General features: G+C 53.3%; 1 protein-coding gene across 2 annotated transcripts in view; it reads right to left on the bottom strand.

Annotated features, from left to right (window-relative positions):
* Positions 1-21,951, bottom strand: part of AP2A2 (adaptor related protein complex 2 subunit alpha 2) — a 67,424-nt gene extending 45,473 nt beyond the window's left edge. For both annotated transcript variants that reach the window (NM_001075702.1, XM_059882910.1), the window contains 1 exon segment: positions 21,763-21,951. In NM_001075702.1, the coding sequence (NP_001069170.1) occupies positions 21,763-21,829 (67 nt within the window). In that variant the 5' untranslated portion in view covers positions 21,830-21,951.
* Positions 21,952-26,151: the final 4,200 nt, after the last annotated feature.

A 26,151-nucleotide genomic window follows, 5' to 3' on the forward strand; every position in this document is an offset into this window, starting at 1 on the left:
ACATCAGGTGGCCAAAGTATTGGAGTTTCAGCTCCAGCATCAGTCCTTCCAATGAACATTCAGGACTGATTTCCTTTAGGATAGACTGGTTGGATCTCCTTGCAGTCTAAGGGACTCTCAAGAGTTTTCTCCAATACCACAGTTGGAGAAAATCATCAATTCTTTGGCGCTCAGCTTTCTTTATGGTCCAACTGTCACATCCATAGGTGACTACTGGAAAAACCATAGCCTTGACTATACGGACCTTTGTCAGCAAAGTGATCTCTCTGCTTTTCAACATGCTGTCTAGGCTTGTCATAGCTTTTCTTCCAAGGAGCATCTTTTAATTTCGTGGCTGCAGTCACCATCTGCAGTGATTTTGGAGCCCAAGAAAACAAAGTCTCTCACTGTTTGCATTGTTTCCCCATCTATTTGCCATGAAGTGATGAGACCGGATGCCATGATCCTAGTTTTCTGAATGCTGAGTTTTAACCCCGCCTTTTCACTCTCCTCTTTCACCTTCATCAGGAGGCTCTTCAGTGCTTCTTCGCTTTCTGCCATAAGAGTGGTGTTATCTGCATATTTGAGGTTACTGATATTTCTCCCGGCAATCTTATTCCAGCTTGTGCTTCATCCAGCCCAGCATTTCGCATGATGTACTCTGCATATAAGTTAAATAAGCAGGGTGACAAGATACAGTCTTGATGTACTCCTTTCCCAATTTGAACCAGTCCGTTGTTCCATGTCCAGTTCTAAGTGTTGCTTCTTGACCTGCATACAGGTTTCACAGGAGGCTGGTAAGGAGGTCTGGCACTCCCATCTCTTTAAGAATTTTCCAAAGTTTGTTGTGATCCACACAGTCAAAGGCTTTAGCATAGTCAATGAAGCAGAAATAGATGTTTTTCTGGAATTCTCTTGCTTTTTCTATGATCTAACAGGTGTTGGCAATTTGATCTCTGGTTCCTCTGCCTTTTCCAAATCCAGTTTAAACTTCTGGAAGTTCTCAGTTCACGTACTGTTAAAGCCTAGCTTGGAGAACTTTGAGCATTACTTTGCTGGTGTGTGAGATGAGTGCAATTGTGCAGTAGTTTGAACATTCTTTGGCACTGCCATTCTTTGGGATTAGAATGACAGCTGACCTTTTCCAGTCCTGTGGCCACTGCTGAGTTTTCCAAATTTGCTGGCATAATGAGTGCAGCACTTTCACAGCATCATCTTTTAGAATTTGAAATAGCTCAAGTGGAATTCCATCACCTCTACTAGCTTTGTTCATAGTGATGCTTCCTAAGGCCCACTTGACTTCACATTCTAGGATGTCTGGCTCTAGGTGAGTGATCAAACCATCATGGTTATCTGGGTCATTAAGATCCTTTTTGTATAGTTTTTCTGTGTATTCTTGCCACCTCTTCTTAATATCTTCTGCTTCTGTTAGGTCCATACCATTTCTGTCCTTTATTCTGCCCATCTTTGCATGAAATGTTCCCTTGGTATCTCTAATTTTCTTGAAGAGATCTCTAGTCTTTCCCATTCTATTACTATCCTCTATTTCTTTTCATTGATCACTGAGGAAGGCTTTCTTATCTCTCCTTGCTATTCTTTGGAACTCTGCATTCAGATGGTATTTCTTTCCTTTTCTCCTTTGCCTTTCACTTCTTCTCTCAGCTATTTGTAAGCCCTCCTCAGACAACCATTTCGCCTTTTCGCATCTCTCTTTCTTGTGGATGGTCTTGATCACTGCCTCCTGTACAATGTCACAAACCTCTGTCTATAGTTCTTCAGGCACTCTATCAGATCTAACCTCATGAATCTATTTGTCACTTCCACTGTATAATCGTAAGGGATTTGATTTACGTCATGCCTGAATGGGTCCAGTGGTTTTCCCTACTTTTTTCAATTTAAGTCTGAATTTTGCAACAAGGAGTTCATAATCTGAGCCAGAGTCAGCTCCTGGTCTTGTTTTTGCTGACTGTATACAGCTTCTCCATCTTCAGCTGCAAAGAATATAATCAATTTGATTTTGGTATTGACCATCTGGTGATATCCAGATGTAGAGGCATCTCTTGTGGTGTTGGAAGAGGGTGTTTTCTGTGACCAGTGTGTTTTCTTGGCAAAACTCTGTTAGCTTTGCCCTGCTTCATCTTGTACTCCAAGGCCAAACTTGCCTGTTACTCCAAGCATCTCTTGACTTCCTACTTTTGCATTCTAGTCCCCTATGAAGAAAAGGATATCTTTTTCGGTGTTAGTTCTAGAAGGTCTTGTAGGTCATGATAGAACCATTCAAATTCAGCTTCTTCGGCATTAGTGGATGGGGCACAGACTTGGATTACTGTGATACTGAATGATTTGCCCTGGAAACAAACAGAGATCATTCTGTCATTTTTGAGACTGCACTCCAGCACTGCATTTCAGACTCTCTTGTGCCTATGAGGGCTACTCCAATACTTCTAAGGGATTCCTGCCCACAGTAGTTACCGATTTCTAATTTCACTGCACTGTGGTTGGTGAACACACTTTGTATGATTCCAATCCTTTGAGGCTTTTTTTAACGGCTTAACATACAGTGCATCCTGATAACATACAGTGCATCCTGATAACATACAGTGCATCCTGATAACATACAGTGCATTCTGATAACATACAGTGCATCCTGATAACATATAGTGCGTTCTGAGTGACGTTCCCGGGCACCTGAGAACAACGTGCACACCTGCTCTGCCGGCGGCACCGGCCACAGAGGCCCGTGAGGTCCAGCGGCTGACGGTGACGTCTCCTCTTCACTGCTGCTCTCCGTCCACTGTCTATTACTGAGCGCCAGGTACTAACGTCCCAACTACTGACACGACTGTTGAAGTGTCTGTCTCTCCCTTCACTTCTTCGTGTATCTTACTTCATGTACCCTGAGGCTCTGGTACTGGGTTTAGAACTGGAACTCCCCGGCGACCCAGTGGTTAGGGCTCAGCACTTTCACTGCCATGGCCCAGGTTCAGTCCCTGGTCAGGGAACTTAAGATTCTGCAATCCATGAGGCATGATCACAAAAAAAGAATCGATATACTGACCCTCTACCATTGTAAAACACTCTTCTACGGCTCTAATAGCAGTTCGTCAGGAAGTCTCTTTTGTCTGATATTAGTGTAGCCACTCCAGCTCTCTTCTGGTTACTATCTGCAAAGCATATCATTTTTCTTCCTTGCACTAGCATCTTTTGTTTATACCTTTTAATCTACAGTGTCTTTTGAACAAAGTATTTAGTTGGACCATGCTTTTTTTTTTAACCCATTCTGCCAACCTGTCTTTTCATTCAAGGGCTTAATTCATTTACATTTAAGATAATTACTAATAAGGTAGGATTTATGCCTGCGATTTTGCTATGTTTCCTAATGGCTGTCATGTTCCTGCATTCTTCCACTGCCTTCTTTTGCACACCATGCATGCTAAGTCACTTCAGTCCTGTCCAACTTTGCAGCTCTATGGTCTGCAGCCCTCTAGGCTGCTCTGTCCATAGGATTCTCCAGGCATGAACATTGGAGTGGGTTGCCACGCCCCTCTCCAGGGCATCTTCCCCACGCAGGGATGGAGCCCGTGTCTCCTCCACTGGCAAGCTCTTCACCACTGGTGCCAGCCGGGAAGCAGAAGTGCTTTTCAGTACACAGTTCAACTCCGTTTCTTTTTACTATTTGTTTTTTAGTTACTTTCCCAGTAGCTGCCTGGGGATCGTAATTAACACTTAAAACAATCTAGTTTGATTAATATAAATTTAATTTTAGGGAATTCCCTGGCAGTCCATGGTTAGGACTTGGCACGTTCACTGCCATGGCCTGGGTTCAACCCCTGGTTAAGGAACTAAGATCCCACAAGCCATGTGGCACGGCCAAAGGAAAAATTTCAGTAGTATAGAGAAATTCTGTTCCAATATAGCGCTGTTCCTTCCCTCCTCCTGTGCGGTAGTTTTGTCATACAAATTATACATTTAAACATTACAAGATCATCAGTATAATTTTATTTGGGCTTCCCTTGTGGCTCAGCTGGTAAAAAACCCACCTGCAATGTGGGAGACCTGTGTTCGACCCCGGGTTGGGAGGATCCCCTGGAGGAGCGAGCGGCTCCCAATTCCAGTGTTCTGGCCTGGAGAATCCCACGGATTTCTAACTTCACTCCACTGTGGCTGGTAAACACACTTTGTATGGTTTGGATCCTTTAAAATTTGAGGCTTTTTTTTAATAGCTTAACATACAGTCTATTCTGAAGAATGTCCCCTGTGTACCTGGGAATTTTATTTAAACTATATTAAAATTAGTTAAAAACTACGGTTTTATGCAGTTTTCTTTTAAATCAGGTAGGAGACCAGACATTACAGAAATATAAAGTCTTTTAGATTTGCCTATGCAGCTGTCTTTACCACTGCTCTCTACTTCTGCATGTATTCTACCATCGAGTATCCCTCATCGTTGCCTGACCACTCCCTTTAGCATTTTTTTAAATTATTTATTTTTGGCTGTGCTGGGTCTTTGCTGCTGCACGCAGGCTTTCTCTAGTTGCAGCAAGCAGGGGCTACTCTCCAGTTGCACTGAGCGGGCGTCTCACTGCGGTGGCTTCTCTTGTTGCAGAGTATGGGACATACAAGCCCAGTAGTGGTGCACGGGCTTAACTGCTCGCAGCAAGTGAGAGCCTCCCAGATCAGGGATCAAACCTGTGTCTCCTGCATTGGCAGGTGGATTCTTAACCGCTGGACCACCAAGGAAGTTCTCCCTTGAATATTTATTGCAGCACAGGTCTGCTAGCAAGAAATTTCCTCATTCTTGTTTATTTAGCAATACCTTAATTTCTTCATTTATGAAAAATGGTTTTGTGTGTTAAAAAGCACAACAGAGATGTCACTTTGCCGACAAAGGTCCTTATAGTCAAAGCAATGGTTTTTCCAGTAGTCACGTACGAATGTGAGAGTTGGACTATAAAGAAGGCTCAGTACAAAAGAACTGATGACTTCAAATTGTGGTACTGGATCTTGAGAGTCCTTTGGATTGCAAGGAGATCAGACCAGTCCATCCTAAAGGAAATCAACCCTGAATATTGACTGGAAGGACTGATGCTGAAGCTGAGGCTCCAATACTCTGGCCACCTGATGCAAAGAACCATCTCACTGGAAAAGACTGATGCTGGGAAAGATTGAAAGCAAAAGGAGAGGGGAGGGCAGAGGATGAAATGGCTGGACAGCACCGCTGACTCAACATACATGAATGTGAGCAAGCTCCAGGAGACAGCAAGCACAGAGGAGCCTGGTGTGCTGCAGTCGTGGGGTCACAAAGAGACAGGTCTTAGCGACTGAACAACAGTGCACCTGATGGTGTCCCACAGTCTCTGAGGCTCTGTTCATCTTTCTTCATTCTTTTTGCTTTCTGTTCCTCAACTGGATCTGTGCTTACCTTAATTTAGATCTTAATTTAATTAAAGTAAAAATCCTATTCCCAAATTCACTGATTTCTTTCTTCTGCCAGTTCAAATCTACTCTTGACCCCTCTAGTGAATTTTCATTTTTCAGTTATTGTATTTTCAACTCCAGAATTCCTATTTCATGTTTTTTAAAATAGCATCTACCTTTTTACTGATGGCTTCTATTTGGTGAGATATCACTCTCATACATTAATTATTTGGGCATAGTTTATTTTAGTTCTTTAGCAATTTACAGTCCTCGTCGAGTATTATTAAGCCTAACATCTGGGCCCTTTCAAGGACAGTTTCTACTGACTACATTTTTCCTGTGTAAAGACGATATTTTCCTCTTTCTTCGTGCATCTTATCAGTTCTTACTGAAAGCTGGCATTTCAGACAATACACTGAGGCAGCCCTGGAATTCAGACTGTCCCCTTCCCCAGGGGCTGTCGCTGCTGCTGTTGCTGCTCAGGGACTTTCCTGCGAAGCCTGTAAGTCCCCATAGTTTGCAGCTACCCTGAGTCTCTGCTCAGTTAGCTGAGTCATCAGTGACTGACTAGTCAGGGAGTCCTTACATGTGTTGACTAGTGAGTGTCCGGGATGCCGCCAGATCTGTGGACACGCTGAGGCCCACTTTCAGCCCTCAGGCAGTTATCCTCTGCCTTCACTTCTCGTCTGTGCAGGACTCAGGTCTAGACAGCATGAGGCCAGGCCCCTCTCAGGTCCCCCTGGGCACACACACAGCCCTGCCAAGCACCCTTCAAGATCCACAGCAGTCTGTCAGAGCTGCTCAGGTCCCCGGGCCACAGATACTCCCACTATTTCAGCCCCCAGCTTTGATCGTAACAAAGACACAAGGGTGGGCTCCTCCTCATCAGCTCTGCAAATGGGCTCCTCCAGAGAGCCGAGGCCAGTCAGTAACACCGCTCTGAGCAGAGGACTCCTGAGGGACCCCAGATCCGATCTGGGCCTCCCAAGAGCTGCAAGGCCGCTGCAAGGGCTGTAAGACACGGCTGTCAGCTACCCAGGTCACGGCAGAGGAGGACGAGAAGTCAAGTGGAGGTTCAGCAGTTTTACTTGAATAAATCTTCCTGAGATTATGTCAACTTTTAGTTTATTTCCAGAGCTCCAGCACAGTTGCGTTTGACCATTTTTGCTAGTGTTTCACTGCTTTTACAGAGGAGTGGGTTTATGAGGGCCTCACTCTGCCACCCTTACTGAATGGCATCTCTGCTGCACGTCACGCCTCTATGGTACAGAGCGCTTCCCCACCCACGGCCCTGGCAGCTCTGACTCCCAGATCCCCACATCCACCCTGCCTTTCCACTCCTCCTGCCGGGACTCAGATGCCTGCCATCTCCTCCAGACCAGAGCAATCAACCTTGTCCTAACTGGCTTCCCTGCCTCAAACTTCATCTAAAATCATCCTCTGCATTCAAAATTACTATTCTACTAATACAAGATAAATGGTAAAGCATCACTCTGCTGTTTAAGACATGTCGACGGCCCCCACGCCACAGAGGAGGTGCGCACGACCAGCTCCAGCGGTTGCCACGCCAAGCGCTCCCACCGCACCCCCCGCCTGCAGGCACGGTCATTCCGGGACCCCCACAAGCCCCGCTGTGTCCCGCCCATCTGTGGCGCTCCCGCTTCCTGCACCTGCAGCTCAGAAAGGCTGCCCGAGCGTGCCCCGCGCCACCACACCTGGCCACCCTCTCCGGACCATCGCCAGCCCTCCCTGAGGAGCTGACTACCCTGGTTTTCACTACTCGCCTCACACACTCTCCACTCTGGCTACAAGGGCTGGGCCCCTGTGGGGGAGAGGCCACAGCTCATCACCCTCAGCGTTTAGCACACGAGGAAGAACAGGCTCTGCACAAGGCCCTCTCCCTGTGACCTACTTCCAGCATCCCGACCTCACCTCCGACCTACCTTCCTCTGGGCCTGCTCCGCGGCAGCCGAGCAGCCTCCTGCTGTCTCTTCCACACTCGGACTATCACCCCCCACAAAGGCCTTCACACCTGCTGTCCCCTCCAGCGAGAGCATGACCCAGTGCCTTCCAGTCTGCACAACTGCCACCTTCAGAGCGAGACCAGCCCCGGCCACGCGTCTGAAGTGGAGCGCCCACAGCCCCGTGTCCCCCGCCACCTCCTCACCTGCACGTTTCCCTCTTGCACATCCTGTCTTCTCACATATGATGCAACTTTTTGTTTTCTATTTCCACCCACCAGAACGTAAGCTCCACAGGAGTGGGCAGTTCTGCGTGTTTTAGGCACGGCTATATCCCCTGGCGCTCAGCAGGTGCCCGGTGAGGAATGCACACCCTGCGGAGTGTGCCCCATGAGAGCAGCGGATGTCCTGCACTAGCAACGGTCCCCAGGGCTTTCAAGTGACCGAGCCAGGAAAACAACGAGCGTCACTGCGCCCAGAACGGCCACCAGAGCAGGTGGCGTGCTCATCCCCAGCGCAGAGCTCTGCACGAGGTTCCCTGTCCCTGAGCCCACCCTATCGGGGGTCTGGCCCGCTCTCCTCCAGGAGGACACTCACCCCCTCCACTGCCGCCAGCACATCCGATCGCGACTAGAACACCTCTCGCCTCCCACGCAGGCCTCCTCTGACCCACTTCCTCTGAGATCCAGAGGCCTTCACGTACAGGTGGACCTGTCACTCACCTGGCTCTTCAGCAGCCTCCCACACGACACCTCAGGGAACTCAGACTGCCGCGGGGAAGGGCCGCGCCCTCCGTGCTGCGGCGTGCAGGGCTCTCGGGGCCTGGAGCAGGGCCACGCGGGCAACTCAGCCCAGCCTTGCTCCCTCCGGGCCCAGCTCGCGTGCTGTGTCCTGGAGAGGCCTCTGTGAACACCCTACCTGACGCAGGCTCCCTTCCATGCTCCACCGCGATGACATATACTCTACAAATATTTCCAGTTTCAGAAGTTGGAGCTCAGGGTTCAAAGTAACTCTTCGAAAAGTTAGGAATTCAGACTCTCCTGACTGATTCATCATCGGCAATTACAGAATCCACTGGCGTCCCCATAGACTTCCATTTACCACGCTCCATCACCAGCAACAAACTGCCTAGTTGCCACAGGTCACACCTGTGAGGCAGATCCTCCCAAGACGCCTGTCCCCTGCCCTGATCTCTGGGGCCTGGAGCACTGTGAACTGAGCCCTAAGAAGCAGGTGTTCTGTGAACAGAGACCAAGCCCACCCGCTTGCTGCCTCGAGTAAGAAGTAAAGTAAGAGCCATAAAATTCTAGGTTCTCTCAGCAATTCTACTAGAAACTCATGTCAAACATGTCTAGTGAGAACCACCCACCCACACTAAGTTCACAATAAAAGGTATTATCAATCCACTCAGGAGTCAAAAGGTAAAAGCACACAGTCACATTATTCTTTCCCAGGACCTCCCTCAGGGAGCCATTAATCCATGGCATAGATAATGGCCACCAAGGTGATGAAGGTCTGCATGGTGTGTGTGTGTGTAATATACAGAATCAGTCCAAAACTTATTTAAAAGGAGAAGACTATGATGAGAGTGGACACCACCACAGCCCTGGACACTGGAAAGAGACCATGGTTGTGGACTCATCTAACAGAGCAAGCTGGACTCCAGCCGCCCGCAGGAGGGACCAGCGAGAAGCAAGTCCTCGTCAGAGAGTCTGGCAGCCTCAGGACCTGAAGGTGCCTCAGGAGGGGCCCTGGGGGCCAGGCTGGAAGAGACAGAAGGAGCAGCAGCCGCTCCCCCAGCCCGGCCACACCCCTAAATCCCAGCAGAAGACAGCAGGCTGCCCCCCACAAAGCAGGAACACCCACCTGCAGGCCTGGTGACACCACCACACGCTGGAGGGAGGCTCAGAAAAGCAGAGCCGAGAGACCCCCGCCCAGAGCAACCGCAGCCAGGCTCCCCACACCCGCCTCCCCACCCAGCAGGAAGGGAGCCTGAAGCTTCTCTGAAGACGACGGAGAAGACAGCTGACACATGGCTTCCCTCGTGAGAGAGACCCTCAGCCCTCACACCTCGGCCCACAGCGAGGCCTCTGCCGAAGCCCGACCCATGCCGGCCGTCACTGGTCCATATGATGGCCAGACACTGATCACGAGGCACCCGGGCCAGCTCCCAGCACGAGCCAGAGACGGACACAGACCTGCAGAAAAAGAATTCAGACCAGAGGGGCAACGCAGAGGAGCAAACCCCAGACAGTAGACATTCTCACACGAACAGAAGAAAGCACCCTTCAGGAACCAGATGCCAGCAGCAAAGGGCCACCCTGCCAAGAAGGAAGCCCTGGAGGGGAGGGAAGAAGAAGTCAGGAGTCTGGGATCAATGTATACACACCGCTATATATGCAGTGGATGACCAACATGGGCCTACTGCATAGCCCAGCAAACTCAACTCAGCATTTTGTAAAGACCCATAAGGAGAAAGAATCTTTAAAAAGTAGACACACGAGTGTGTGTGACTGGCTCACTTTGCTGCACACCTGAAACTAACACAACACTGTGAATCAGCCCTGCTCCAGTTTAAAAGAGAGCGCGAGAGAGCCCTTAAGACGTGCAGCAAAGAGAACTCTCGCCCACTATCCATGGAAAGGAAACTGGGGCAGCACCTATGGAGAGCAGTTACTACATGATCTGGCCATCCCACTCCTGGACACACACCCAGAAGAAACCCTAATTCAAAAAGGTGCAGGCACCCCCGTGTCCACAGCAGCGCTACTCACAGCAGCCAAGACATGGGGGCAGCTTAAGCGTTCACTGACAGATGACTCGCGTATACACAGCCTTAATAAACATGGTATGGAAGTGAAGTGAAGTGAAACTCGCTCAGTTGTGTCCGACTCTTTGTGAACACATGGACTATGCAGTCCATGGAATTCTCCAGGCCAGAATACTGGAGAGGGGAGCCTTTCCCTTCTCCAGGGGATCTTCCCAACCTAGGGATCGATTCCAGGTCTCCCGCATTGCGGGCGGATCTTTACCAGCTGAGCCACCAGGGAAGTCCTGAATATGGTATATGTACACACATACACATGTACCCACACGTGCGTATGGTACATTCTTTATAAACATGCTGTGTAAGTATATACACACGCACAGTACTCAGCCATGAGAAAGAACAAGCTAACGCCATCTGCAGAAACACGAACAGGCTCAAAGATTATCATACTCAGTGACGTCAAACAGAGAAATATCGTATGGTATCACCTGTACGTGGAATCTAAAGTGATACAAATGAGCTTATTTATAAAACAAAAACAGAACTTCTTTGGCGGTACACTGGGTAAGAATCTCCCTGCCAAAGCAGGGAACAAGAGTTCAATCCCTGGTCCAGAAAGATTCCGGATGCTGTGGAGCAACTAAGCCCAAGCACCACAGCTACTGAGCCCACATCCCGTGCACCAAGAGCCTGTGTTCAACAAGAGAAGCCACTGCAAGGAGAATGCTGCACGCAGCAACCAAGACCCAGCAGAGCCAAAAATAAATAAATACACGTTTTTTGAAAAGTCAAATCATTATCATTCTCGGCCAAGAATAATATTTTCAGACAGTAATTAAATGCTCTAAATCAAGTAAATTAAAAACTGTGACACATCAGAACACAGGAAAAGGAAAGCTTACTTAAGTTAAATCCTCATCTTCCACAGTAAGATAAGAAGTCAATAAATAATGGCTAAATGGAGAAAAACACGCATGACTGATATGCAATTTAACATGTAATTTAGAATAAGTAATCACATTTTTAAAGTAAATATGAGAAGAGATGGATGTAAAATGAAAATAATCAACTTAAGCTTAGGAATGAGGGAATGGGGTGAGGGTCCACTGTTTTATAATTAAGGGGACGGCACCCACTCCAGTGTTCTTGCCTGGAGAATCCCATGCACGGAGAAGCCTGGTGGGCTGCAGTCCATGGGGTCGCACAGAGTCGAACACGACTGAAGTGACTTAGCAGTAGCAGCAGCACCCACTCCAGTATGGTCGCCTGGAGAATTCCGTGGACAGAGGAACCTGAGGGCTACAGTCCATGGGGTCAGTAAAAGTCAGACACAAAGGAGCGACTAACCCTCTCTTAAACTACATTCTTGATTTTGTTTTTCATTTCTTTAAATATTTACTTAGGAACAAGTAAATAGCAAAAACTAATATAATTGGGAAGACCTGCCCAAACACTTACTATGACACTACCCCTTCCCCGCCATACAGGATGAATGACCCCCAGACCCGCTGGCCCTAACCGTGGTGCCTTAGAAGATCTGGTGCCCCAGAGCTGCCGTTCCAACAGTCACGCTCCCCGCACGCCACAGCAGGGACCCCCAGGGCCTCATCCTTGCAGCTCTAGTGAGCAACTAGATCAGGAGAGCAAATTCTGAGTCCCACCGCCCCGCCCAAGCACTACGACCCACTCTCTCTGCCCCTCTCAGCCCTCACCCCAGCCCAGCCAGTCTCCACCCATCGCGAAAAGCATGCCTGACCCGCCTCCTCCATCGGAGCACTTGCTGGCAAAACCCCTCCCCTCCACCCTGGCCCGTCACTCCTGGTCCGCCTCCCCACCCCTAGGGGTCCTCACCTTTCTCACCTGGTCCAGAGGCTCCTAACTGTCTTCCCTCCTATCTCCCCAAAGCCAAGTCCTTCCTCTGCTCACCTGCAAGATCCCGCCACGCACCCCACCTTCCTCCCGCTCTGAAGCGCAGGTACAGTGGCTCCCCACCCACCGCCAGCATTCCAAGGACGCCTGCCCCCAGCTTCCCCACCCACACTGCAAGCCCCTTTCGTTTTTCCCTTTAGGTTCCCCTCAACACAGGATGTGTGCATGTGTGTTCAGTCACTAAACTGTGTCTGCCTCTGCGACCCCATGGACTGTAGCCGCCAGGCTCCTCTGTCCATGGGATTTCCCAGGCAAGAACAGTGGAGTGGACTGACACTTCCTTCTCCAGGGGATCTTCCTGACCCAGGGATCAAACTCCCGTGTCTCCCGCGTTGGCAGGTGGATTCTTTGCCACTGAGCCACCTGGGGAACCCCAACACTGTACAACGCGTGTATGTTAAACTTACTTATCTCATGTCTGCCTCACTGGGACATGAGCCACACGAGGGCACTCCTGGTCGGTTTTTCTGTTCCATGTGTGAAATATGCACCCAGGAATTTGCTGAACAAATGCGTTAATCTTAAAAAAGCACTCTTGACCCAATTGTGATGGGCCGAATGCCCCTCAAAGACACTCACACCCCAATCCTAGGACCCCGTGAGTCTGCAGATGTCACTAAACCTGGGGAGCCCCGGGAGCCCTGCAGGAGCCCCGGGAGCGGTCAGGGAGACCCAGGTCTGGATGGACTGGCTGAGGGCATGGGGAGGGGAGTGGGAGAAGAAGGCAGGCAGTCTCCAGGAGGACTGAGGCTCTGGGAGGCGCAGGCCGAGCACCTGCTGCCAGGCTGTGCCCGCTCTGATCCCAGGAGTGTGGCTGTGCGCTGGGAAAAGGGCGCTCCCGTGTCAGAGCAGCCCTGGGGTCTCTACCTCCTCCCTCCCATTTCCCAGTTCTTCTCCTGGGAGCTGCCCGTCAGGCCCCCCGCCCAGTCCCCTCCTTCGACCCCCTGGCCAGCCCTCCTCCCTGGCCCAGGCCCCCCTGGACTCAGGTACATCTGGAGCTCTGGCCATCCTCCTGGAGAGCTGGCTCAGCAACGCGCTTCAGAGGAGAGGTCCGGAGCCCCAGTCGCTTGGGTCTGGGTCCTCAGGGGACCATTTCAGGAGCCGTGCCTCGGCCTCCTTGGCCTCCGCCCCTTTCTCCATGAAACAGGGAGCACCTCAGTACCCGCTGTGAAGTATCAGCTGCGTAAACAGAGGTAAAGCTTCTGTGACGATCGCCACCCCCTCCGTCAGCTTCTAGCTCGGATTCCAGCCTCGTGGTCTCACATGCCACCTACACACGACACCGTCCGCTCACCTCCGAATTCCACCCTTGGGGTCCGCACGCACGCTCCACATTACTCCCAAACCTACTGCTGTCAACAGGGTCAGGGTCTACCCCCCCCCACCTCAGGCGGTACAAACCTGAGAGAAATATAGGAAACAATAGTTTTCAGACACTGGACCACAGCCTGTGGGAGACAGCGGCCACTGAGAGACAGGACAGCAACGCGAGGAGCCCCACCACTTCCTGGGGGCCCAGCCAGAGGCCTCTGTGAGGGCGGACACAGGAGGCTGGATGCAGTCCTGTAGGAGCCGCACCACTTCCCGGGGGCCCAGCCCCGAGGCCCCTGAAGTGAGGGCGTGCACGCAGAGTAACATGGAAGTCAGTCCTGTCTACTCTCACAGAATCTAAGTCTCTGAAAGAACAGGGACTGGGGCCCTTCAGTTACGCACTGAATCCCTGATGCCTAGAATAATGCCCGGCACGCAGCAGGCACCAACAGGTTTGTCAAATGAATGAATGAATTGAACAATTATGTCAAAAAATAAGAGTCCAGAAAAACAAATTTTTAAATACGCACGTTCAAAACACCCTTCACTCTTGGCGTTGTATCAAAACTATTACAAAACAACAAAAACGCAATATGAAAAACAGTATTTTCTTAGCTACTTATACAGCAGATTTACGTCAGATCTACAGTAAATGCTGCATCAGAGAACACGCATCAGACACATAAGCCCCAGCAGAACAGCGCCTCCTGTCCCTCTGCAACCAGCTTCCCCGTAAGACAGTCTGGGAGGCTGTGGACACGAGGACCCACAGCCCGTCCACGGAAGGCAGCCTGAGAAAGGCCAGGCCTTGGAAACTGGACGACTCAGCACCACAGACCCACAGGCCCTCCACCCCTGCGGCACCCTCCGTGCCGGGGAGGCTGGCGCGCTGCTCCAAGCGAGGACGACTCAGGCCGCAGGTGAGCGATGAGAGCACCAAGTCTGAACGGGGAACTGACTGAATGGAAGCTGTGTGCTACCTGAGAGGAGCCCCTGAGGCTGTGAGGAGCGAGTCCAGGGCAGGAGGCCCGAGGAAGGCGCCCGGCACGTGCGGACGAGCCTCCATCCCCCACAGCCCCCAGTGCGACCGAGCACTCGCCTCATCACCGGAGACTCTGCTCTCGCAGGCACGGCGAGGGTCAGAAGAAGGTTCTGGTCTGGTAGTACCGTACCAGACACACACCCCGCACAGTAACCGGCCAGAAAAAGCTGTTTTTCAATAGCAATAAATACAATCCAAAAGTATTCCAAAATATTCACTTTTTTGCTCTATTTTTCCCACTGTGCTTTAAAAGACTATTCAGTATCAATGTAGTGCCCTTTTTCAGTGCTGTTTAAACTGCAACAGAAACTCATAATTGCCCTCCCAACCCCAGCACACGAAGGAAGGCTGGCCTTAGGAAAAGCAAAGCAGGATCCCCACACAGCGCCTGACCCCTGACCCCACCCTAAGCAGCTCAAGGTGCTCTAAGTACACGGAACACCTAATCCTCAAGACACCCTTCTGCTGCCATCAGAAGGGATCTTTAAAGGGGAAAAACAGGCACTGCAGTGCAAAACAGAAGCCAAGCAACCCAATTTGGATTTGGTGTTCACACTTTTAAGCGATCCTGCAGATGAGGGCAGGTGGGAATGGCCACACAAGGGAGACACGTCAAGTACAAGGAGGTGGTGAACATAAAGCCGCTCAAGGCTCACAGAGCTGGGGAGGGGTAGATGTTTTCTTGTTTTTAATTTTTTGCCTATGCTGTGTGACTTGCAGGATCTTAGTTCCCGGAACAGGGATACAACGCAGGCCACTGGTAGTGAAAACACCAAGTTCTACCCACTGGACTGCTGGGGAATTCCCTCACTGGGTTTAAATTTGGGGAAAAATGAAGACTCCCAGCTGTCTTGGGCCACAATTTGCAAAACTGAGAAAGAAAAAGGGACAGACTCAGGATGCGACTCCAAGCATCAGCCAGACGCCCCTTCCTTAACAAGCACGTCCAATCCTCAGCCAGCCACTCCCCCTACCCAGGGCCAGGAGTGAGCCAGGGAAGAGGGGCTGGTCTCCCTGCAGAGACAGTCCTCTCTTTCTGGGGCACAGGCCTGTGCGGGCACCTCACTCCCCTCCTTAAACCTGGAGCACCCCAACTCCCACAGACGCCGAGGGGCAGACTGCTGGCCCACCCCACACCTGCCCACCTCCCCAGGTCCCACCAGGCGGCTCCCCCAGCAGCCCCTGACCCCCTGCCCTCGAGTGCACGGGCAGGCGCCGTGAGCCCGGCCGTCCTCCTCTTTGCAGGGCAGAGACTGCACCCCAAGGGGACGCGATGCACTGGGCAAGGCCAGGCCTGCCTCTTCCTTTGTGGCACCGCACCTCGCGGCCCCACACCCTTCCTGGTCCTCTTCCCACGTTGGCCTCCAAGGCACTGCTTTAAGTCGGGCACTTCCTCCCAACGTGCTCTCTCTTCTACGCATCCTGGCGTCCCTCACAAGCCTCCCTCCACAGAGGGCAAGGGCTGACCTCAGCACACAGCCCCAGCTGCCCACTACGAGTGAACACCCACCGCCACCCAGCCTGAAATTCTCCTCCTAGGCAAGTGACACGCACTGCTTTCCGTGACATCTCACCTGTGTCGATTTTCATCCCAAAGTCAGGAAGACTCTGAAGAAGGCCAACGCCAGAATCAGTGAGTTCAGTTTTGTGGTCTGAAGCCTCAGACACCCTGTGACCTAGTGAAAACTGCTCATTTTTGTCTTCTAATGAGTATCTCTCAATTCGTTTGGTAAGCTGATGGTGAAGGGACTTCCCTTTACTCCACCCTGCACCCACGGGAGCTGACAGAAGCCATGGGCTCTCTACCTCCCCCTGTGGGGCCCACCAAGCCCAGTGACACCCAGAGGGAGGGAGGCATCCCCGCACACCCTCCTTCATTTCCTCACACGGAGCAGGGTGGGGAGCGAGGACCACACAGGCTTCGATGGACAAAGACGCTGGACAGAGCCTCAGGCCGACGTGGAGTGCGCCCAGGTGGACTCGCACTCCCGCTTTGGTTGCCAAGCACCCGCGTCCCTCTGCTCCTCCCTCTGCCCCCTCCCTAGACCTCCGCTCTCCAACCTAGGGGCTCTCTCAGGGCAAGGACCCACCTCCGCCACCCTGTCGACCGACTCTGAGGACGCAGAGCGGGAACTCACGTCCCGTGTGTCTGTCTGCAAGCACCTCTGGGCCCGGGAGCTTCGTGCTCAGCTGCTCAGAACCCCAGCGGTGTTTCACACAACAGGCCCAGATGCTTCCCTTTAACCGAAACCTGAGGCCCACGCCATCCAGAACTCAGAACTGCTCAGCCTCTGGGAGGAAGCCCAGCACGTGACCGGGGCCACGGCCCCCACGCGTCCCGTTCACCGGGAGGGGACCGCCTAGAGCTTCACGGCAGCGCTGCACCACACATGTCTGCCACAGACTCACCAGGACTTTCCCTCCTTGGAGCCTCAGGGGCCTTGAAATCTGGACGAAGGGAGGCCGACCTCGCACCCAAGACCCGCAAGTGACGTTCGAGCAAAGAGAGAGCCCTGCTGCTCAGAGCTCCCACCAGGGCCCCTGGGGCTGCTCACAGTAATGCCAAGTGTCTTTTCCCATACCACTCCTGAACCTTACCCTCGGGTCTGACCCTGTATGACTTTTTTAAAGCCAAGAAATGCCACTTAATCCCCAAAAGACGGTCTTTCCAATAATTTCACAGCTATAAAATCCTGATATGTGTTGCTGCCAAAAAATAAATAAATAAACAGAGTGACAACCATTTTAAGAGGAAAGAGAGGTAATGCTGAGAATCTGGCCTGAGAATACACTCCTCACCAGGGCACCTCGACATCTCACAGAGGACAGAGAGAGGAGCCAGGACACGGCGGGGACACGGGGACTCCCTGGAAGCCGCAGCGTGCAGTCAGACCAAAGACTTCCTTCCTCTTCCAGCCTGGAGGCCCAGCCCTTCCCCGAGCCTCAGCACAAACTTCCTAAATCTAAGGAATATAAATTATGCGTAAGAGTGCAAAAGGAAATATGCAACAAGAGCACTTTTTTCAAAAAGTCAGCATTTTTTAAATGTACAGACAAGACTAAACTGAACCTTACTTAAATCAAAAAAAACTTTAAAAAGTTAAAATGCAGACTGACCATCCCTGATTCTGATCTTTACTACTACCCCGGAAAATCAAGTGTGAACCCTGTGTTTCATTTTAACATTGAAGTTTTACGCTGAATTTAAATTTTCATGTCCAATTTATGACTCATAACAAATGGAATTTTACAAACAAGTAAAATTTTTTAAACTGTAGTCATGCTAAAATACAATTCAAAGGAGTTCCCAGTTTCAGCGAAGTTATTAACAACAGAAGCGGGGGGATCAAGCTCCGTGGTGACCAGAGGACAGGGCACTGCCCGCCGCCCTCCAGCTAAATCACTGCGCCGGCAGCAAAACCACATGCTTGCTCCAAGAGCACGGAAACCGCTTTCGGCCAATGGCTAATTACATCTGTCCCCTTGAATCCCTTCATTTGAGTGAGTGCCTGGAGGGATTAAATGAAAAGCCTCCAAGCACCTTGGAAGTGTCTCGACTCGTCTGTGCAGCCCCAGCTCCCGCCACCGCGTGCATGGAGGAACAGATGGCATTTTCCTGCCCGCTGGCGACACGATGGGCTCCACAAGAACGAGTCTCACCCCTTCTCTCCCTCAGCGCGGTCCCCGTTACTCTGTGGTCAGTTCTGACATTTTCAGCAGGTTCTACATCTGGAGCAATGTTCTAGCATCAACAAGTCAATGCGTAAACCTCCTCCGCTGATACTATCGTATGTGCAAAAGCAAACAGAAGTTCCCAAACAACCAAGTAAAGAGCAAATAGCTATTATTTTACCAGTTTCAGCAGTTCTTTCCTTCTGTTTGCTCTCTGTTTGTTGTTTTGGCCACTCCATGCAGCGTGCAGGATCTTAGTCCCTGACCAGGGATGGAACTCGTGCCCCTGGGCCTGGGAGGGCAGAGTCTTAGCCACTGGGCCACCAACGAAGGCCCAGATCCTTCACTGTGACTTCAGTGCTTGAACGGATGGCCCTCCAGGGACTGTGCCAGTGAGAAAAGCCAGCCTCAGCAGGTCACACACTGCACCGCTTCACTCACACGACATCCTTGAGAGGGTGACGCAGAGACGGAGAACACACGAGTGGCCAGGGCAGGCGCTGACTACACGACGTGGCAGAGGGCTTTGTGATGGTGAGACAGCTCTGCGTCTGCTGAGCTGGGGTCACGTGAAGCTGCACCTGGGGAAAGCAGAGGCCTTGGGGCTTCCCTGGCAGTCCAGTGGAGGACTCCTCGCTGTCACTGCGGAGGGCCCTGCTCGGGGAACAAAGATTCCGCAAGCCTTGTGGCACACCCAAAAAGAACGTACAGACCTACACACGCGTGCGCCCATGCACACGCACGTACATCCCTCATACAACACCTGAGAAACGCGACCACACCTGGCAGGCTGTACCAGTGTCCGCTTCCTGCTGTTGGAGCTATACTGTCGTGAGAGAGGGGGGACGGCTGAGGAATGCTGGGGCCTCCCTGTCCTTTTCTTTGCAACTTCCTATGGCTCCATGTTTATTTCTGAATAAAGAAATTATTTTACAACTGGGACTAAATAAAAGGAATAGAATCTTTTTAACATGTTTAAAAATGATCGAGAGAAACAGTTCATGAACTCCCACACACCACATTCACTGAGTCAAACCTAGCGGGCTGAAGTCAGTAAGACAGGATCAAGTTAATGTATGAGGCACGGAGCTGGCTTGGTAACTGAGCCACAAAGCTACATGGAGCACCAGGACACGGGCACCGCTCAGGCCCGGCAGCAGCTTGCAGCCAGCCGCCACGTGAGGCAGAGCTCACGCTAAGGGGGACATTTAAGAGACCACATCATGCGGAAAGGTAAAGGAAGCCACAATTTTAGAGATGAAACACTTCAGTGATACTTCAGCTACACACTCCGTCCGTGTCAGTGGGGGAGACGGAGCTCTGCGGCCGTGGGTCCAGGTGCCCTCTCTGCACAGGGGTCACTCTCACGACAGGAAAGCAGAGCCACAAGCAGAGGAAGCGGGGACCCCTCACCTGCCACTGAGGGCTCAAGCTCAGAGCAGCTCTGACCAGGTGGCAGGCTCTCAGGTCAGACCTCCTCCTCCTCCTCCCTGCTGTGCCCACCGCTCACCGGCCTGGCCACAACAGGCTCCGGATCACTACCAGGGTAGAGCTTCTCTGCACTCACCTACTCAGCTATGGGGTGACCGCCTCACACAGACACTGCGTGTGGCCCCCACCCTGTGGGGCTTTCAGGGCGGGGCGGGGAGAGGACAGAGAGCCACGAACTGCCCACGCTGTCCTGACAGGAGAGGACAGCCTCGCGTCTGATGCAGGGTAGCAAGAAGGTGCGGTAGGAAAGCTGGTTTTGAGGAGGGGGCCACGTTAAACAGAGGCCTGAGCCCACCCCTGGCCCTCCGAAGGATTAGGCACTTCTTACAGCAGCTCCTTCATTGAAGACACTGTCTAATTCACTGTTCCACACCAGCTGCTCAGGGCCCAGAGTGGGGGTCCCCACCAGGGCAACAGCTGGAAACATTTCTGGTTGTCACAACGGAAGCATTTAGAAGGTAGAGGCCACAGGAGGGAGTCACACAAGTGATCAGCACCAAATGCCACAGGCAGAGGTGGAGAGTCCGCACGCTGTGGCAGACCCAGCACAGAACACATCCAGTTAGCAGAACTAGTCTACAAAACTGAGAAAAGGGATTTCAAGCTCAATGACCTGCCCAAAGCAATTTTCTTCCAAAATGAAAGGACAGATGTCAAGGTTAATTTAAGGCAGCTGAGCCCTGGCCCAAGGGTCTCCTGAAGCAGCAATACACCCACACTTAGCTTTACAAGACACATTACGACTATGCATGTTATTATCTAGAAAATCACATTACACAGCAGAGGACAACAGGATACTGCCCTACTTGTAAAAGCACAGACCTCAGGGTGTGTTTCCACATGGATTTCTTGCAGAAAAGGGGAAGGAACAGAAGCTAGAACCTTCCACAGTCTGGGTCCTCCACCCCAGTCTAAGGAAGTGAGGCGATCACGGGAGGGCTCCGGACAACATGTACCAGCAGGTGGTTACATGCATTCTCTAAAACATACAGTGAACCTCAGCCACTGAAATCCACAAATGTCTGGTAGGTAAAAAATGAGAATTAAAGCCAGACGAGAAACTGGTTTTGTGTATTTCATTTTTTTAATTAAATACAGGGAAAAGTGAAGTCGCTCAGTCATGTCCGAATCTTTGCGACCCCATGGACTGTATAGCCTGCCAGGCTCCTCCACCCATGGGATTTTCCAGGCAAGAATAGTGGAGTGGGCTCCGATTTCCTTCTCCAGGGGACCTTCCCGACCAAGGGATGGAAGCCTGGTCTCCCACACCGCAGGCAGACTCTTTACCATCTGAGCCCCCAGGGAAGCCCAAATAAAGGGAACATGACCTGAAAATCAACAGGAGTTTCTGCACACCAAAGTTAAATGTATGGGTGGTCGAAGGGTGCACCCCCTGCCTCCAGCCAGGTTCACCTTTCCGTGTGGATTTTTCCACTCTGTGAGGGGCAGGCACATGTCGCTGAAAACGCGATCCCCGACCAAAGATAGTGGGCAGAGCATTTCCCCTAGGCCATCCCACCCCACCGCCTGGGGCCAATTCCCTGGGAACGAGTCACTTTAATCAGGGCCTAACAGGCCGCCAGGACCCGGGTCAAGCAGCTGCTTCCCCGCAAGACGCGGGTTTCGCTACTCCCACTCCCAGTGAAAAGGCACGCTATTCTGGAAAACGCTGGGTTAGATGCTTCGTTACTAGAAAGACCGGCCGACTGCTCCGGGTGACATCATGCTGGGGAGGGGCGGCTTCGCTAGAAGCCCCTCAGCAGAGCCAAGACCCCTGCGCGGGTGCTGAACGCTGCCCGCACCCCGGACCCAGCCCCAACCCCAGGTCCCCTGCCCTCCAAGTCCGCGCCCCGGACTCCAGCCCCAGCCCGAGGACCCCCACCCGCCAGGTCTGCGCCCGGGAGCCCAGCCCCAACCCCAGGACCCCCGCCCGGAACCCTAGCCCCAACCTCAGGACCCCCGCCCTCCAAGTCCGTGCCCGGGAGCCCAGCCCCCACCTGCCCTCCAAGTCCGCGCCCCGGACCCCAGCCCCCAACCCCACGACCCCCGCCCGCCAGGTCCGCGCCTCGGACCTCCGCCCTCCAGGTCCGCGTCCCAGACCCCAGCCCCCGAAGGCCAGTGCCGGCCAGCCCTTCACCCCGGCCTGCGCCCCCGCCCCCCGCAGGCCGGTCCGGCGCCCAGCCACTCACAGTTGCGGATATCCGAGATGAACACCGCCAGGCCCCGCATCCCGTCCCCCTTCGACACGGCCGGCATCTTCGGGCCTGGGGAGCGGCCTGGGCTGGCGGGCCCTGGGAAGGAGAGGGCAGCGGGCCGCAGGAGCGGGAGCCGGGAGGAGCCGCCTCGACCCAGTCGCCTCAGGCTCCAGCGCCGCTCTCGGGGCCGCCGCGCGCGCGCGCACGCACGCACGCTGGCTCGCGCGGCGACCGACGGCGGCCGGGGCGCGGGGACGAGCACGTCGGCGGCGGGCCCGCAGGCCCGGGCGGCGGCCCCGGGCGCCGGGCGCCGCGGGAGGGGCCCGGCGGAGGCGAGGGAGCGCAGGCCTCCGCCGCGCAGACTCCTCACTGCCGACCCCCACCCGGGAGCCCCCACCGCCCCCCGCCCCGATCCCGCCGCCGCGCCTCCGCCCACCCTCTCACCGCCCTCCCGCCCGGCTCTGGGGCCGCCTGCCGTCGGCCTCCCGCCATCCAGAGCTCTGGGCCAGCTGCCCATCACCCATCCGTCCAGAGGCAGCCCGTCTCTTTACAAAGGGGAGACTGAGCCCTGAAGACAGCTTCCCCCCCACCCCCCACCCCCACCCCTTGACAGCACCAGGGGACCAGGGCTCAGTCTTGAATCCAGTTCCTTGGTGACCAACCGCACCCTTTGCCACTGTTGCCGCCACCCACCTCCGCAGCCTGGGGAGGTGGAGGCGAGGACCAGGGCCCACCCGCAGTGCACTGCAGGGATCTTAGCGGGCAGAGACCCCAGGAGTTTGTCTGGAGAACAGGTGGCCCCACCGAGCTCTCCTTCACGAAGTGGGATGGCCTCGCTCTCTCCAGAGAGGTTCCAATGCCACAGCCCAGACCCACCCCGGCTCACTTCCCAGTAAGAGGCTGGGCCCCTGATGGACCCTGGCTAGGAGAACAAAGGGACAGCTCCCCTTCCATGGACCAAGGACCCAAGCTCTGGTCCTTTGGGACCCCTGGGGGAAGCCAGAACCTGTGGAGACCCGAATGCATATAAGGCAGCAATTTCACCACCTTCCAAAACTTGCAAAGGGGGGACGGGGCTGCAGAGGCCTTCCTGAAGGAGATACCCCCTAGGGCCTGTTTCCCCAGGGGAGGAGATAACCCTACCGTAGCCAGGCCTGGGGACTCAAGTGAGGAGACCATGACCCACCCCTGGCAGCCACTCACTGGGCAGGGCAGTGCCAAGAGGCTGCAGGGGCTCATGCATGGCATAGACAGATGGCAAACTCAGCCCACAGTAGAGGGGCTTCTCAGAGGACAGACTCAGAGATGGACAGGCATCACACCGCTCTCAGTGCTGACCCTGGGCTTCCTACGCCTCCTGGGATCACTGCACATGTGTGTGTATGTTGGCGGGGGGTCGGGGCGGGGGAGTCGGTGTCCAGAGACTGGTGAGACGTGCCACTGGCCGTGAGAAAGACCCCAGCCTCCTGCCTCCTGGCGCGCCTTCACCTGCCCTTCAGGTCACTTAACCTTTCGGCAGCACGCAGTGCTCCCTTTCTTGGGTTGTGTGAACTGCACCAGCCCGTGCTGGTTCCCAGGCCCTCCTCCTTCCATGGCCAATGGGAGGGAAGGCCCCAACACTTGTATTCTGAAGAAGAAACAAAGGCGGAGGAGCCCAGAGCCAGGGGCCGTGGTATCCAGAGTGATCCTTCTTGTACCTGAGCCTGTCAGTTTTACGAGTGAACCAGTTTCCTCCCTATAATATCTGGAGGGGGTTGTTGACAATAACTTTCCGAAAAATTGGGGTTGGCATCCTGGCCCAGACGGGGCCGGAGGTCCAAGCAGCCGTGCGTGTTCGGGGACAGGATGTGGTGTCCTGGGCCCCCGTGGCCCACTGTGCTCACCAGGAATGATGTGCTCAGCCAGGCTCCAGGGACTGAGCATATCCCCCGTCTTGGCCAGCAGGCAGGGCATCAGGAATTCAAGAACTCTGTGGTGGGTGGGGCCTTTGAAGGAAGCCAGACCACCTGGAGGACAGAGATGAGCTCAAGCCCCTGACTGCTCATCTCGGGGAGGCAGGAACCTGCCTGTGGCGGCCCGTCTCCTCTCTCATAGCCATTAAACTGAGTCCGGAGTCACACACGGCAGATTTGGATTGTTCCGAAAGAGACACGGAAGGTGAACCTGTGGCCTCCGGCTGGGGCCCAGAGAAGGTGGGTGGGGGGTGGGGCAGCCCAGGTGACACCAAGCCCTATTCTCCAGGAGCCCCGTCACCCTCCACAGCCCTTTTCCCCTCATTAGACAGTGTTGTCCCCATACTTGAAGACCCAGTCATGACATCCTTGGAGAGGTTACTTTGTAGGAGAAAAGTCAGTTTGCCCCCAAACCTCCTGGCCCAGCCCCATCCACTGAGACCTGGGACAGTGAGGTCCCAACACCCAGTCACACCCGGATGTGAAGGCTTGGCCACCAGGAGAACTGCAGGAAGCTGAGTGTCTGTCAGTAGAACTGTAGAATGTGTTCAGGATGGATTCTGAGAGAGCAGACCAATCCCAAGGGGCACTCGGCGATCTGGGTCACCTGAGTCTGCCTGGGCAGTTGAGGGTCTGGAGGCTGGACGCAGTGGCCCCGTGTTTAAACAGGGTTGAGATGCTGGAAACTCCTGCATATGATGCAGGGAAAGGAACTCAGTGCTGTGCTCTCTCCCAGTTCTGGAGGCTGGACGCTGTTGATCAAGTAGGACTGGTTCCTTCGAGGCTGAGACTGAGGATCTGGTCCAGACCTCTGTTCTTGGCCTCTCGACAGCCGTCTTCAGCCTGTGTCTCTCACACCATCTTCCCTCGATGCTTGTCTGTGTCTAAATTTCCCCTTTTTACAAAGACACTCGTCATGCTGGATCAGGGGCCAAGTACGAACTCCTCTTAATGAATTACACCTGCAACGACCCAGATACGGTCCCATCAGAGCTATGGGGACTGAGGACTTCCGCGTGTGAAACTTCAGAGGACACAATTCAACCCAGGACAGACGATGACTTGAGTGAGCACTTTTGGGGACCTGATTTTGAATCCCTGCCCCTCCTTTTCCATTCTCCTACCTGGAACACGGTTCTGATGGCTGGAGCTCAGTTGCACACCACCCCCGCACTGTGTGAGCCTCAGGCCATCCATGTTTGTGCCGCTGTGACTGGGGGCTCTGTTACACCTGCCAAACCTAGATGCTGATTCCCACCTGTTCCCACGCCCAAGGTGCTGTGTCAGCGGGATTCTGGTGCCTGGGACGTGTCAGAATGGCCCCCCAATCTGTCCTGTGGCTTGTCATCAAGACCACATTCGAGGGCCATCTGGCTGCAACATCTGTCACCCCATTGATCACCCCATTGATCTGGCTGGCTAGGCGGGTGTCCCCTTCCTCCTTCACAGCTCCATATGCTTCCCTCCCAAAGCTGCATGCTCATTTGAACAGGACAACCTCCCCCAATAGCAGAGGACTGTTCTGCGGTCAAGAGATTTGAGTAGCTGTACGCCCCTGCTGGAACCTCCAGACAAGCTCTCGAGGTCCGTTTGGAAGAAAATTTAGGGTAGTCAGGCTTCTAAGACTCCACGAATGCGTGCTAAGTCCTTTCAGTTGTGTCTGACTCTTTGCAACTCTACGGACTGTAGCCCGCCAGGCTCCTCTGTCCATGAATTCTCCAGGCAAGAATACTGGAATGGGTTGCCATGCCCTCCTCCAGGGCATCTTCCCAAGCCAGGGAACCAACCTACATCACTTACATCTCTTGCATTGGCAGGTGGGTTCTGGCCCACCAGTGCCACCTGGGAATCCCCTCCAAGACGCCAGACACCCACAAACGAGGTGCTGCTTGCAGCAGTCTACCTTTCTTTAAACAAAGAAACAAAAACAAACACCCAAAAGCCCCCACACAAAGACCATTTCACATCCGTTCCCCTTGGGCTTGAAGGGGCCTTACGAGCACTGTCACTCCTGAGCTGCGGGAGCCGCACAGCTGATGACACTGACCAGGGGAGGGGTGGGGGAGGTGGCTATGAAGACCCTGCCCCCTCCACGATGCTGCCAGGTCAGGCATCCCGTTCACCTCCAGAGCAGGAACGCATGACTCAGTCTCCCTAAGGTACCTGTTGAAAAACACACCCCTTGACCTTAAAGCACAGATCAGCCAGGCCGGTAGACAGCCAGCTATCACGGAACAGGCCTCTTGTTTTAGTGCGTTTGGGGCGTCTCGGGCCTACACTCACCCACTGCAGCTCTTGCCTCTAAGGGTGAGCTGATGGAATCTATGCCAATTTTAAGATTAGCCTGAGAAAAACAGCTTTGGGAAAGAAAATATGCCTAAAAATATCACTCCAGGCCTTCAGCACCACCATAGGCTCAGACAGAATCTGC

Source organism: Bos taurus, chromosome 29 (assembly GCF_002263795.3).
Source record: "Bos taurus isolate L1 Dominette 01449 registration number 42190680 breed Hereford chromosome 29, ARS-UCD2.0, whole genome shotgun sequence".
Lineage (NCBI taxonomy): Eukaryota > Metazoa > Chordata > Mammalia > Artiodactyla > Bovidae > Bos > Bos taurus.